Here is a 15777-nt window from a genome sequence, read left to right as displayed (position 1 = left end):
GAAGTCAAGGAAAGTAAAAGTACAAATTGTAGGAGTAAACCAAACACTGAAAGCAACATTACAGAAAAACGCGCGCAGCAAGAAAGAACACTTTTAATGAAGGTTCGTACTACACTATGCTTGGCAAGCTGGCGAGTGTAAAGACACAATGCATCATCTACCGTGCTTCCCGTTCTTGTACTGACCTGCAGCTGGCTGTCTTTGAGTTTTCCGTCCTGGTCGTGGAAGTTGACAGCCACTGTCTCCATCCACGCATTGTCTGTATTACGCGGATCATCCACATACCCTCTGTAGATCTAAGCCGAAAAAAAAACAAACTCTTAATTTTTGCGGCCAGAGACCACAAAACTTATAATAAATGAAAACATTGTTTAAGCTTTAATAATCATCAAAAGTTTTTTCTTCTATTGCATTACTGTTGATTACAAACTTTGATCGAACCAAAGAGAAAGACGTCTCTGATACCCATTATTCCTTTGGAAGGCTATCAGGTCTGTAGTAGCCGTTTAAATGCTTTTTATCAGCACAGAATCTATTTAGCCTAACATGGTGGCTTACTCTGAACACGTTGGTCACAAAACCTTATAAAATATATTCAGGCAAGGCAGTAGAGGTAGAATAGGATACTCGTTACAACAAGTCTAGGAGAGGAACTGTCTTTGGTTGAACATCGAAAACTTTAAATGGTAGGAGTGTAGGAATTTTAGAACGAATACTCAAACCTCTGTGAAGTGGAACCGGATTATCTACAAAACTGTGGCATCAGATCTCTGAATCTTAACATTGAGACTTAGGCCAAGGTTGATTTCAATAACTTTTGATATGAAAAAGATAAACAAATGAACGAAAATTGTAAAAACTCAACTCAAAAACTTAACGAAAAATATATAACATTTTCAGATATCATAGTAACAAACTTGAGATCCATGGTAATAAAAAAGTTTAAAAGCGCACTTAGGAACTTTGCTATGAAATAGCTCACTCCAGCTGCAACTCAAACCACTAAAAATAATAAAACCTTGAGCAAAACTAGTTTGTTAGACAGATAAAATGGATTGTTATTACGAAGAGAATGTTTGGCTGACCTCTCTGCCGTGTTTGAAGAAGAGGTCCTTGATCTTCTTCAGCCTCTGCTCCCTGTTCAGTTGGGAGAGGGAGGAAGAATGAGCCTGCTCTATCTTGAAGCTCACAGCTTCCTCCATGAACTCACGCAGCAGAGTCGCAGACACCTCCTCCCCAGGGTCCACCATACCCTAACACACAGAAAACACCACATTCCATTTAAAAATTATTGCATAACTTACACAACTGCAAACATTCAACGACAATCTAACATCCCTGGTGGCGAGTCCACGATCATAACTCATCGCGTAGTACAAAATTCTGATTTTTTCGTTTGACCGATTCAATTGCAACCGATCTACTGTATTGAGCGATTAGCTTTCAGAGAAGTACGGGTTTCAAGCGTATGGTCAACATGTCGGCTGTTACGAGTTATCGCTTCAGAACACGTTACCCTTCTACCGGGCTTCGAAAGTATGCTATACTCAACCATGAACAAGTCTCCAAATTCTATTTTAAGAAGGTAAAACCCAAAAAGACAATCAAGTCTATACGGAGTTGGTTACATCAAAAAACTTATATTAATTACTCAAATTAGTTTTATTCTAATCTCATCAATCACAGCCTTATTTTCATAAACATTCTGATTTTCTATCCGAATTTTGAAAACAGTCAGTAAAACCTTTGATCTCTTTATTACCCCTGGTATGGCGACTTCTCCAGTATCCTTTCTCGTGATGGCCACAAACTCCAACAAAGGCTTGCCCTTCTTCATTACTTGATTGCCATTCGGATCCAACTTCCACCTTAAGAAGAACCGAATTTGAAATTAATGTTAGCTAGCGCACAGATCTCAATGTGACCTTTAATATTGTACCACGCCTGTCATTGAATACGTCTGATTACCGGCCGACCAACCTCAGTTGTTTTCTTCGTGACTAGTTTTCTTAATGAAAATTTCAGTCGAAAACGTTTACCGGAACGTTTTGTTTTATCACATTCCATTGCAGGTATTGTTTACATTAGTTGGCAGCACTTAAAACTTTGATGGTTAAGGCTTAACTGTTTAATATTTGATAACTCTTCTTTCAAAACATTAAACCCTAACACCCCTTCCGGCCAGTCCATTCGATTAGTCTCTGTTAGCAGTGACCCGCTATAATTAAAGCAGTTTTCACCTGGTAACGATAGGGTCAGCTGCATGGTTGGGTCCCCATCTTCCCAGTAATCCCCTGCCTCTGAGGCCGGTGCGTCCTACTGGGTTGCGCGGCAACAAGTCATCCTTGCCAAGTGAGTAGAAGCCAGTGAAACTGCGTCTATCAACGTTCTTCAGTGTGTCCCACTTGTTCCATGGCACTAGTTTCTTCTGACTAGCACTGGAAAACATGAGATACAATCAGTCAATTGATTGCCAGCTCAGCTAGTTATGACTTTTTTTTGCAAATGTTAACACAGAAGCGAAGCGGAGCTTCGCACCACTTGCGATTCAGCTCAAATATAAAAAACATGACGAAAAAAATGAAAAAAGTTGAAAAAAACTAGGTCACCAAAAATTTTCGTATGTCTCGACAGAAGTTCATTTTAGACAATAATGCCAAACATTTGACACAGACTCACTCACTAACCACTCAACCACAGACGCTTAATAAATCCCATAAACTAGCGACCAAAAAAGTAGAGAACAGATGCTATGAAATTTCGAATGTAACATCGTGATTATAGCAGAAAAGCCTTCAAATAAGTGAATACGTTTTATAAACACTTTTAATTGCGAGCTAGGTTAGAAAAAAGAAGGTTCCTACTAATACAGTAAAGCTTGCTTGTGTAAATATCAAATTAGCAACGGAGCGAAACTTACGATGCGGAAACGAAGCCGGCAATCTTCGATCAGACACAAATTGAACGGAAAACGTAAATCTTTAAACTTTAAAGTCTCCTCGCAAAATAAAATGGATAACATTTGCAACTACAATGAAAGTTGCTTATAACACAAAAAAATCAGTGATGTGAAAACTAAGCTGACAACTTTTGAGCAGACATAAATTGAACCCAAAAAAAAACTTTTTAAATGAAATTAGAAAAAGCCCCCCCCCCTGAAACTAGTATGAAACAGACTTGCATTTGCAAGTGCAATGACAGTTGGTTACAGCACAAGCAAAAGACGCAATATGGCAATTTAGCCTACAAAACTTAGGCAGACAAATGAACGTCCGGCAATTCAATTTTTACCCAACAAAAATTCAAACTGAAAAAAAAACATTTTCCAGCCGAGATTCGAACCCCCAGATTTCAGGGTACTAAGGCGACGGCGTTTCCCTAGGCCAAGTGGGAAGGAACCTGGAAGATGTTAAGAGAAGCAGTGGATAAAAAAGAGAAAAAATTTGTAAGAAAATGGTTTACGGGAAAAAATCCGATTACAAGACACTGGTTTCCGATTACAAGACACTAGCACTCGCGAGTGTATAAAAGAAGATCGGAAACAAGATTTTAAAATACAAAACACATTGTCAAAGTTGAATCAATACAAAAAATTGACGCAAATAGAGAAAAAATCATTAGGTAAAAAAGAGGACAGAATCAAACCCGACACTTAACAAGCTGAAAAACAGCTGGAATATTTAAAAAACAACATACGAAAGATTTGCATCTACCGGATACAATAAAAGCCCTTTACATGCAAAACAAAAACGTTGCATATTTTTAAATGTATCATCTGAAACTTCTTTCTAAATATGTTACATTCGGCTAACTAAGTTATTTACTGAAAAAACCTAATAGTACCAGGTTGCAATACCCTTGCATATCGCAAGGGTAATCAAATGGGTAAGAAACAAGCTTCACAAAACTTTTTACACAGAGACCAAGCTGGGCTTCGCATACAATAGCGAGTAGAAATAATGATCGAAATTGTAAAAATTGGGCTGTGTATCGGATTCGATCCTGCGACCTAGATATTAAGAGTCTCATGCACTTACCAATCGTCTACGAACTCCTAATATTCCAGAAATACTAACTAGAAATAAAGCAGAGAACAGATGTTACGAAATTTCCAATGCTATAGATTTAAATTATAGCAAAAATACCACCAAATGAGCACTTTTATTCGCAAGTTAATCTGGAAAAAAGAAGGTTTAAACTAACACACTACGCTCGCGAGCTGGCTAATGTAAAGAAAGATCCAATATCCAAAAACAAAAAACCGACGTACAATTCTGGACTTGAGAAGTCTAGGTCAGCCCAGGCTGGTCCCTCAAGCACCAACGGGTGTGTATAGTTCGGCGGTTCATATTCGAACCAAACCTTCTCCCACGGAATCAGAGAACTCGGCACCTCCATGCGTCTCACTTCGTAGTAATCTGGTTTGAGGGCCTTCACATGTTTGGGCCCGACTGGTTTTTTCGGAGCCAGTTTGCTCTGATCTGTAGGTGGAACAGCGGCTGCTGTTACTGCTGCTGGCTGGACTGTCTTGACAGTGTCGGGACGTGCAGGATTTTGTGATTCTGATGCAAAAATAATAAAGTTATATGAAGAGTTAACTAAGTTAAAGTTTTTGAACTTCTACCAGTCAGTGATTAGCTTTTGAGAAGCTCAGCAACAAATCCTTCCCACATTAACTGTCTCAATAACTTTTAGCCGTTAAATTTCCTGGTAAATTGTCGAGCATTATTTGTTCCGACCACTGAAAGTCGACAAGAACTTTGCTTTCGGGTGTGTTTCAATCTTTTTAATCTACTTTTTACCACGCAAAAACAGATGCCATGAATATCTATCAGAGTTAGTCGAGTATTATATAAAATTATTGCCCTTTCTGTCGTGATTCAAATATTACAAAAATTTATAAAGTTTTCGCAGTCTAATTTCCAGCGAGTAAAGCGAGAGAGTAGGTGATATAATAAGGGAACTTTTTTCAGCCGTGAAAAATTTAGTTTTACTCCAGGAAAACATGTTATCGAAGCTTTGTTTAGCGCCTCATTGGCGACAAAAAGTTTTATTTCTAAAAACAACACAAATTTGAAGATGAGATTTTTTTTACTTTTCATTAATGCGGTTGCAACTTTCTGTGCTACTATCATAGCAACCGGCTACTCTTGTTCGAGTTTGTTGCTTTTGCATTTCACCTGATGAGGAGAAGAGTTCAGTGGATGGGGGAGGAGGTCTCTGTGGTCCACTTCTGCCCTTGCTCACACTATCTGCCACGAACTGCATCATCGAGTTCATGTACTCCAACTGCTTGCCAACTGTGTCCATCTTAAATAATTTTTCATATCATTACACCTTCATTGCTTTGAATTGATTCAAAAACGGCTCAACTATCCCAAAATCAGACTGATATTACAAGGTCGACCTTAAAATCAAGTTTTAAATCGTGCATCTTGTCATTTTTTTTAAATATCTGGTCCTTTTTATTCTTGGATCTCGGGTAAAGTTTCGAAAATTACACACAGGACAAGTTAACACAGGGGCGAAGCTGAGCTTCGCACCACTTGTGATTAAAAAAACAAGAAAGCCGCTAAATCGATCTATCGAAACTAATAAATCTAACTTTGAAACAAAAACGTGCCAAGACAAAACAATGTACAATTAGCATCGAAAGAAATTTTATCAAGCGGTAACAAAGCCACAAAAATACCTTAACCCAAACCCTTTGAGCCGAAAGAAAATTTAAACAAAATGTATTAAGTCCCCCTCACCCTCAAACACACTCACACGCAAACTTTATTCGCGCGTCAAATGAAACAATATGAGGCCACTAAGCCGATAAATATTGGCCGCAACCTACTAAGCCTCAGAAAGGAAAACAAAAGAAGCAAAAAACAAGCCGAAAAAAAAATAATAAGACTAAAAAATATTAAGTAACCTCAAAACCTTCAAAACACACAGCTCGTCCAACGACGTACTATGAGGCCAATCAGCAGATAAAGTATACTTTACAGAAAAACATCACAAATAGCATCACAGAAACTTTTACTGCCCCACTTGTCCGAACAATAATACCTGCCCATCCCAGTAAACGATACGCCTAAAAGGCCAAAAAACACTTAGACTACTAACCTTTAAGCCCGAGAAACAAAGCCCCCAAACGATCCAAACACAAACCCGCAAAACCATACAGCGCATACTACTTCTACTATTCCCCAGCCTACTATTCCCCAGCCTACTAAACCATGATTTGAGGAAAAAAGAAGAAATATCCTGCCTCCGGACGTTTACTCACCAGACGTCGTCCAACAAATTCTGGAAAGCGGTTCGCTCCTTAAATGAAACCAAATCCATTGCAGGATCGCACTCAACCTCTTTTAACGGCAAAAAGAAGCTAAACAAACAGCATGCGCTTTTAACACCCAATACACGAAACTCAGAACCCATACATCTAACAAACAACAGACAAACAAAAAAAACTGATTCTAAAGCTTAGCGATCCACTGACTTTTCTCTCCTGTGAAACAGAAGAGTCAATCAAAGCAGCTAAATCTTCAAAAGCGTTGGGCCCAGACGGGCTTTGCACGGTACACCTGAAACATTTGGGACCAGCTTTTATCAATTTTGTAACATTTACTTTTAATTTGACCTTTAAATTTAACAAATTACTTCAATTATGAAAGAACTCAGTAAGAGTCCCCCTACCAAAACCAACCAAAAACTATCGGATTCTTGTCGCTAAGTCTCGAGAATTCATCCTACTCTTATAAAGAATCTCCCTAAAACTGACCATCAGCACGGCTCTCGTCCACTCCACTTTTACAGCACAATCAAGTTTTGAAATTTAATTAGCAACGTTTTTAATCAAAAACGCCCACCTAAAAAAACTGTGCTAGCCACCTTAGATCCAAAGCAATTGACATGGTCTGCCATCGCACATAACTTATTCATAGCACCACTGTACCAAATAATTTAACTAAATGGCTTGCAAATTATCACAGCGGCAGGCAAACTAAATCGCAGTTTAGGGGAGCCTTGTCTTCATCCCGGATCGTACATACAGGCGTCCCCCAAGGTTCTATCCTCTCGCACACTCTTTTTAAATTTTTACGTGCATGATGCATCCAACTCCCCTCCAGAAGTCAAACGTCAGTCTTGTGCCGATGATTTTCACCCTTTCCTCCAACACGCGACATAAAAAATGGCCCTGACACTTCAAGTAATTATCCTAATCCACTGCACGAGTTTTTTTACAAGTAGATTGCTTGACTTTTCATCTACAAAGGTCTATGTAGGTCGCATAATAAAAAGTTTGACAGACCCCACGTTTACAAAGTGTGAAACACTTCTGCCGGTCATAAAGCATCCCAAAATTCTTGGTGTCTTTTTGACCCTTGATTAAATTTTGCGGAACATTGCAAACGCATAGTTATCAAAGTCATGCGCAGTCTAGTTCAAACTGGGGTCAGTCGAAAGACACTTCAAATATTACTAACAAAATTTTAATCAGACTAATCCTGGACCTCGCCTGTCCAGCTTGGTCTGACGCCGCGAGTGATACAACCATAAGTTAAATACGAATAGTACAAAACGCAGCTCTGCGGATAGTGACGGGGTGTCCAATTGGCTGTGAAGGGAGTCCTATTGACCACGTGCATACAGAGTGCAAACTACTTAACGTCAAAAATCACCATAAACTCTTTGCCCCACAATTCGTCCTCAGGACCTACCTGCCAAAAAGCTCCCTCAACTTTTACGATACTCACCCTGTAACGCCACGCCAGCAACATCTAAAACTCTTATAAAGCAGACCTTGAACAATTTTTTACTAGAACCACCTAAAAGCGTTCATCAACAGCAATTTTAAAAGATTTATAAAGAATATACACACAAAACGAGCGCTGAAAGCCATAGATAAAGCCCCCTGCCCAAAGATCTCCCCTTAAAACCCCCCCAGAAATAAAAACTGTACAGACCAGTCCACGCTCGACTAGGCGCACCCTCGTCCAAATAAGACCAGGATACAGCCCCTACTTTAATACTTATACGAATAGGATAGACCCAAATGTCCCTTCTGCCCTGCTCCCCACACTGCATTACACTTATTTAACTGCCCCCAAAACAACAAACCTGACCACAATAGACTTACGGCTTCGTCGACGGCTAATAACGGGCTAATAACAACAACAACAACAACAACAACAAACTAGAAGTCCATCACGTTTTTCGTGACCTGTACACTTTTGCTGTTTGATAGTGGAGTTTGTCTTCCTTTTAATAAAGGAAATGAACTGAACTTAAAAAGAAAGCAGAATTCTTACTGCAAAAAAGAAATTTGAGCCTAAACAAATTCAAGAATTTTCCAGAAAAAAACCGGAAAAAACCATCGCGACCTATATGAGAGTCTGAACTACGTTGATTGACTCTTATAAAGGAAGTAGTGTGGCTGTGGGAGACTTGAGATAGATTAATCTTCCAACGCACCTTCGACTCCAATGTGGACACCCTTTCAGATAGACTGGTGCTGTCGTCCTCGTTCATGGGGTCCACCAGACTGGCCAAGATCTTCTCAGTATTACTCTCTGCATGTCTCACATGGTACTCCAGCTTCTCCCGCTCTCCTCTGTCCAACTCTCTAGAACAAGACAGAACAATTATATCCGTTGAATATTAGACACACAAAAAACGATCATTAAAAATCTGAAAAATGGTTTGTTAATGCTAAAATAACCAACCTAACAACCTTAAAATAGCAAACATGTGCTCGAAATCATCTGAATTACGAATCTTCGCAAAAAAAGAACTAAGTAGGAACGAAAGGAACTTTCAAGTCAATAGAAACAAACTATCGCTATTGCTACAAATAACTGTGTGATATAATTTTTTTTAAAATTGGAGATGCCGCATGAGCCATAAAAAGGATGCAACTCACTTTAATCGATGTTATTCAAACAATGTACTTTATTCTGGTTTCACCTTATGTACTCTTCGGCGTTAAGATCCTCCCACTTGATGAGTTGCTGGATGATGGGGGATTCCTGGATGCGCATTTTGAAGTTGTAGTTCGGCATCTTCACCTTCGCGGTACACTTGCTCAGGATGATTTTACTGAAGAAGTAGACATGTTGGATCAGGATCAGCGGAGGAGGAAGGGCAGGTCGCTGGAAGTATTCCTGAAGAAAGGAGATTTGAATGAGCGACTTTAAAAACTTAGTTCAAATAAATTCACTCTTTGCATGCAAAAAAACTCAGAGCACTGGATAATCAAAAAATTTGGCCAACATGGGGTGTTTACATTGGCTTGAAATATTTTAAAAATCCGCCCTCCTCGAGAAAATCTTGGATCCGCCGCTGATAGTAATTACAATTTTTAATCTGAAAAGTTTCTGACTCAACATATTTCGCGAGATTTGTGAAATTAATCATTTATACACATTTATTTTTTCAATATTATTACATGACAAATGCAGGAGGGAGCTGCCTGTCATAGTTGCTTTTCGAGGGACCACTCTGTCATAGTAGTAGCTAAGACTTTTTCCGAAAAAAATCATCAAGACCTATATAAGAGTCTGAACTACCTTCATCGACTCCTAAAAATTGACGGAAGCATACCTTGATCAGCTCGTAGAGATGAAACTTCCAAAAAAGATCCGTCTTTTCCTGAACTTGCTCGAACGTATAACTAAACAAAAATAATCTTTATCACACGGAAAATGAAATTAAATTTTAATAGTTGAATTACATAAACAATTTTAATAGTTGAATTAGATAATTAAAGTTACAGCAGTTTTAACTTGGAAAAAAACTGCCGGTACAAGTGTGATGAAGGGGTCCCGATAAAAACCAAGGATGAGAAAGGGGTCCCAAATTACATTAATTTCAGGCAATTACCGCAATTAGCTACAAAGGCGAAGCTGCGCAAGCAAAAGCGAGGAAAATGCATCAAAAAGATCTAAACAGGCAAAACAAAGTGCAATAAGGAAAAAACTTAAAAAGCACCTTGAGAAAAAAATTTAAGCAAGATTAAGAGTATCCCATTTTCAAATCTGCTCCAAGATCACTTGTAATTTTACTAACATAAGCCACCAATAATGCAGCTACAGTTTCTATCAAATTTCCAATGCTACGCAGCAAAAATTCGACCAAAAAATTCAAACTATCCCAATGTTCCCGATTTGAATATCCGACCTGTAAATAGGAGTCTCTTTTCTTTGTATTTGCGCCACGGTCAGTCGCTTGGAGGTATACTAGTGGCCCAGCTAATGCTGGATCACCTGTTTTAATGTTTTCAGTCCTATTTTGTACTTATACGGAAATGCGTAATTTTCAAAAAATGAACTTTACGCAAAATACTAGCAATTTCTCTGGATAGGTAGGGATTAGCCGCCTAATTAAAGGAGGAAAAACTACACGCTCTTTCAATTGATCTTTTAGCTCAGATTTGGCTGGATTGTTTTCGAAAAAAGTGAAAAATTTTCAAAAAATCAAAAAAAAACTTTTTGTAAATCCATAAACTTGTCTCGATTAAAACATGGGAATAGCCTTTTATGCAGGGAGGAAGTCCACTTCCTGAACTTTAGATAGAACCCTTGATATCAGATTTTAACTAGTAGTTTTCGAGAATAAGGATAAAATTTCTAAAAAAAACGGTACGAATTTCAACAATGGATTTTTCCGAAAGGAAAACCTAAGCACCATGTTAATTTGAATGAATTATCAACCTCAGAATCAGCAGTTAGAAAAAAAAGAAATTTGCAAAAAAATGACAAAAATTGAAAAATTGGACATTGTCCAGGCCATATTTTTTTTCAAAACGCAGGGCAAAGCAAAGCTACTTGCGCAGGAAAGATTCACCCAACTGATTGTTTTTCTTTTGATTAAACCCTTAATCTCCGTTTGGGCACGGTAGTTTTTGAGAAAAGTCAAAAAGTTTCTAAATTCAACAAAATGTCAAAATAACAAAATAGGATTGTTTGAGGCCATAGCTTTTTCAAACGAATTTAGGGAGCAGTCGCTTAAAAAAAGGAATATCCCCATAGTTTTTTCTTTTGATTGAAACCCTCATCTCAGATTTGAGTTTTTAATATATGAGAAATAGAAAAAAATTAAAAATAGGTCAAATATCTATTGAAAATTTCTAAGGCCGTAGAATGTGGGTAAAATGAAAATTGGGACAATTTTTTTGAAAATTGGGACAATAGTTTTTTGAGAAAAATTGAAATTTCTGCGAAAAGTACAAACAATTTCCAAAGCGTCGCAAAAAACAACAAAACCCATACACTTTCATTATAACTCTTTTTTCTGTTTTTTTTTCAAACAGGACCTAACACTAGCCAAAAGTAAAGCAGCAACGTATGCTTTTAATTTGCTTAGGGACCCGGTTAGTTTCTTGGGTCCCCTCTATCACACTTGTACCGAAATGCCAATTTATGTGGTACTAACGTGAACATTGCAATTAGGAGATTGAGCAGCACGATGTTAGTGAAGAAAAGATAGAGAACTAAGAGGAAGGACGTCACTCTGTCCACATGCTCCGGTGACTCGCAGTACAGGGTACTGGCGGGTCTGGAGGACAAGGTCCCATTGTATGTCTGACACCTCTCCTCGTCGCCTATCTTGTCAGTGTCTGTTAAAGAAAAAAGAAAACAAATCGCATTAGTTAGGCCAAGGAGAAGGCTAATTCGCAATTATTTTGTATTAAATACATACAAAGTAAAGCATCATCAGTTATTGTTAGAAACAGTCCAAGTCTTTCATTACTTTGAAATCAGTCTATTTATTGTTTCATTTGGTTGCGTTTTCTTTGTTTCAGAGAGTTCTGAAAAGTGTTAGAGCCGTATAACCGAGTTCTGCTATGGTGTCAGATAGAGGGCGTAGAGTGTGAGAACGATTAGTTAGAAAGAGTTGAGTGGAGATAGATTCGAACCTGAACATGGCGATGAGCATGTTCAACAGGAGAATATTTGTGAACAACATGTAGAGCATCTGTAGCACTAGCGCTACTTCTCTGTTCTCAGGGCAACTATCGCCCCTCATGCCCTGATACGTGGCGTTAGAGCATGTTTCTCCGACTGACAAAGAAACGATAAACTAATCAAACGGTTTTTGGTGATCATATATTATTAGCCGGTGGGAAAAGATTCAATGAATGCAAGTTAACAGAAAAAATGATGAAATTCGAAGAAAAAAGATAGCCTTAAAGAAAATAGATGGCCTTAAAGCTTTTTGAATTTCTTGAACAAAATATGACTAACACTTTTTCGATAAAATTAACTCAATTTTATTCCGCGGAGAAATCTGAAAACTAAATTCCGCTTTCGAAACTAGAAGTCTATCACGTTTTCGGTGACCTTTCAATTTTAGCTGTTCGATAGTGGAGTTTGCCTTCCTTTTAACAAAGGAAATGAACTGACTCAAAAAAAAAGTCAAAATTCAAACCACCAAAAAGATCATTTGAACGTGAACAAATTTTAAAAGACTTTTCCTGAAAAAACCATCGCGACCTGTATAAGAATCTGAACTAAATACATCGAATCGTAAAAACATTGCCAACAGACAGTTGGAAAAGTGCCAATTAATGCACGGAAACAAAATGTATATATATACTGACTAGTTTTTGAAAAAATATCAACTTTCGAATTTCAAGATCAAGATCGATTGACACTATAAATAAAGTAATTTTTTCAAAACATGGAAAAATTTTCTTTTATTTCTAAAGAAAACCTTAAAATTTAAATCCACATTCGTTTTTCGTGACCTTGACACTTTTGCTGTTCGACTAAGGCGTTTGCCTTCCTTTCACAAAACCGTAGAGTCAAACTGTGAAAAAAATGGAGAACAAATTTACTGAATTTTTCTTAAAAACACCATCACGTCTTAAACAAATGTTATCACTACGTTAATTGACACATACACATTCATTTGGACCTATTTAAACTAAAACTGAGAACAAAACAAAATTTTTAAAATTATAATTTGTTCAACATTTTTGTTATTTAGCTAGATGTTTAACAAAAAAAATCAAAAGTCAATAAAAAGTTTCATTTCATGCAAAGCAGGCCTCGATAGATGTCAAAAAAAGAAAACAAGTACAGCTCTAACTTGCACTTACTTCCTATCTCTTCTAGGAAGAGCTCTCCGAACATCTGCCAGTAAGGGTAGTAGAAAATACCCTGGATGATCTTTTTCCAGCTGGTCTCATTCGGAAACATGATGGCCTGCAGAGCCACTCCATAACTGACCAGGAACACAAATAGGATGAAAAGGAAAAAGGCCAGGTCTTGAATCTAAACATAAAAAGATAGGATCTCATAGGACTACCCACATTTAGAAGATTCTAAAACCATATTTAACACAGACGAACGCAAAGAGCGGACGCATTTTAACAAATATAAGAAAAGTTCATTAAAAACATCCGACCTTGCCCAGGTTCCAACCCTCTTATTTTGCTGCGGGTCTCCTTCCCTACCTATACGCTACAGATCCAAGATATCTTGAAGCAAAAGTGATATTTGTAAGATAAACTGTGTTAATATCCTTAGCATTGGCTGTACTTAATAGACGTCGAAAATAAACACATTTTGTCGCAACAATATTTGCGACTTAGGTTGGAAAAAAAATAGTTCATACTATAACACAAGCTTTGCTTGTGTTAAAATAACTGTTCAACTTAATATCTATCCGCTCAAATTCAAGTAACAGGCAGCAAAAAATTGAATCATATAGCACAATTGATCAAAACGCCTGACTGTTAAAAAACTCAATTTAAGCTTATGAAACACATTTAAACATACACACCATTTTAGCAATCATGATGACTTTAGGTCCGAGTTGTTTCGACACCGAACACGTGTGAGTCAGTCGGATATAGTAAATTACCAAACTGAACACGTAAGAAGTGTGAGCCCACTCGATCAGCAGCCTCCTCGTATCCGCGTCCTCTTCACCTTCTCCCTCCAAGAAGCGGAATGCCACCACTCTTAGAATGAGTCCGACCAAGAACAAGCTGAGGCCTCCGAGATCTAGCAGGTTCCAGAAACTGGTCACATAGCTCAAAAGTTTTTTCGACATGCGCTCAGATTCTTCAATCAGAAGCTAAAAAAAAAACAATTTTCAAAGTCAGATTTTTTGCTTCACAAATAAATTTAAATCTCCGGATTTTGACCTAAGAGATTTCTTATCAAGCAAGCCGCTAAAAAAGCATCACAGTATCTCATGTTTATGTTCATAGCTTGATCCGTTCCAACGAAATTGAAAAACTTCAAAGCAGCCTTTCTAAAATCAGAACTGATCTTTCACATATCCATTTACATAGCTTCAATGATTTCATCGAAATTTTAATTTCACAGTAAAATAATTTTGAATGAGGTAAGATCATTGAAACTAAAAAAGGAACTTTGTACTACCGTACTTCGTACTATTGTATATTTCCATAAATTCCTTTACGTTTTTTTTGCTAACAGCCTATTTTGTCAAGCATCTTGTCAATATTCGATCGTATAATAACTTGAATACTTTGGTCAAAAATTTTGCAAGCAAGCCATTTATGCAATGAAACTCAAAAATACTTTAAATTGTGCTGATAGCTTCAATTGCATCACCGCAAAATTCAAAGGTCGAAAAGATGAAGATTTTTAAAAAAAATGACGCTAGAAGATTGTTATATTGCAAAAGCTAGGCACAAAAAAATGTCAAAAAGGACTAATACCGGTAAGGTACATGCCAAAATTATTATTCAGACTTGAGATCTTTCATTAAACAATCATTTCTTTTCTTAAATTTAGATACTTAAAATTCCATGACATGTCTTCAGTAGTTAGGGACAATCAGCATCCTGTAAGTTAAATTCAGGTTAATTTTTGGTGCAAAACAGGGTGATCTCGATTAATCAATTAGTGCACTCGAAAATCAACTTCGAGGTACGGTTGATTCCCTCATTAACAATATAGATATTAGCGACGCTTGTTTATAGATATTTAGCGAAATTTAAATTAACTTGTGTGCCGTGAAATTAGGAAATTCTCGAAATTAGACGACATGTTCAAGTTGCCATATCGCAAATCGGTTTGAAAAAAATACATTTTAGAAACCGAATCGTTTAGCCAAAGGTTAGATTTTTCTAAGCTCGCTAATCAAGCTACGAAACTTTGAAATACTTCAATTTATTTCATAGAGCGAATCTGATGCCAAAAAAATCCGTTCGTTTAAAGTTAATTTTTCTTAAACAAGCTATGAAACTTTGGAATATTTCAAATTAAATTATAGACCAAATCAGTTCGCGAAAAGTTCACGTTTTTTCTATAGAATATATTCAAGACATGCAAGGTTAAAATAAGTCTCAAGTTACTTCAGGAAGCAATCGGATGGCAAAAAAAGAAAGATTTTCTTTAGAAGCCATTCAAGCGATGATATTGTTAAATGTTTCAAGTATTTTCAAGGAGAAAATTGGTTCGCAAAAATTCAAGTTTCTGTCAAGCAGCTATTCACGCTGAGGAACTTTAGTATTTCAAATTAATTCATGAAGCGAGTCGGTTGGCGATAAAATTAAATTTCCTATTGAGGCTATTTATAGACTAAATCGGTTCACGAAAAGTTCAAAATTATTCAAACAACCTATTCTAGGTATGCAACTTTGAAATGAGTAAAAAATTTTCATAAAGCAATCAAATGGCAAAAAAAATAATAGATTTTCGATTGAAGCCATTCAAGTGATGAAAGTTTGAAATATTTTAAGTTGTTTCATAGAGCAAATCGGTTGGCGAAAAGTTGAAAATATTTCGAGCTTGCTACTCAATC

The 15777-nt window shown here is 37.1% G+C and overlaps 1 protein-coding gene across 6 annotated transcripts in view; it reads right to left on the bottom strand.

The window, feature by feature from the left end:
• Positions 1-15777, bottom strand: part of LOC134843926 (transient receptor potential cation channel subfamily M member-like 2) — a 67336-nt gene that overhangs the window by 14192 nt on the left and 37367 nt on the right. For 5 of the 6 annotated variants that reach the window (XM_063860277.1, XM_063860275.1, XM_063860274.1 and 2 more), the window contains 12 exons: positions 13780-14076; positions 13094-13268; positions 11425-11608; positions 9595-9664; positions 8959-9155; positions 8467-8617; positions 5181-5310; positions 4271-4562; positions 2241-2438; positions 1763-1868; positions 1086-1253; positions 186-296 (listed from right to left, as the gene is read on the bottom strand). In XM_063860277.1, coding sequence (XP_063716347.1) covers positions 186-296; positions 1086-1253; positions 1763-1868; positions 2241-2438; positions 4271-4562; positions 5181-5310; positions 8467-8617; positions 8959-9155; positions 9595-9664; positions 11425-11608; positions 13094-13268; positions 13780-14076 — 2079 coding nt within the window. Of the gene's footprint in view, positions 1-185; positions 297-1085; positions 1254-1762; positions 1869-2240; positions 2439-4270; positions 4563-5180; positions 5311-8466; positions 8618-8958; positions 9156-9594; positions 9665-11424; positions 11609-11908; positions 12054-13093; positions 13269-13779; positions 14077-15777 lie in introns of all 6 variants that reach the window. The other variant, XM_063860273.1, reaches the window with a different exon arrangement.

The sequence above is a fragment of the Symsagittifera roscoffensis genome, chromosome 4, assembly GCF_963678635.1.
Source record: "Symsagittifera roscoffensis chromosome 4, txSymRosc1.1, whole genome shotgun sequence".
Classification (NCBI taxonomy): Eukaryota; Metazoa; Xenacoelomorpha; order Acoela; family Convolutidae; genus Symsagittifera; species Symsagittifera roscoffensis.
The sequence above is the reverse complement of the archived record's forward strand: the minus strand, read 5'-3'. Positions and strand labels throughout refer to the sequence as shown.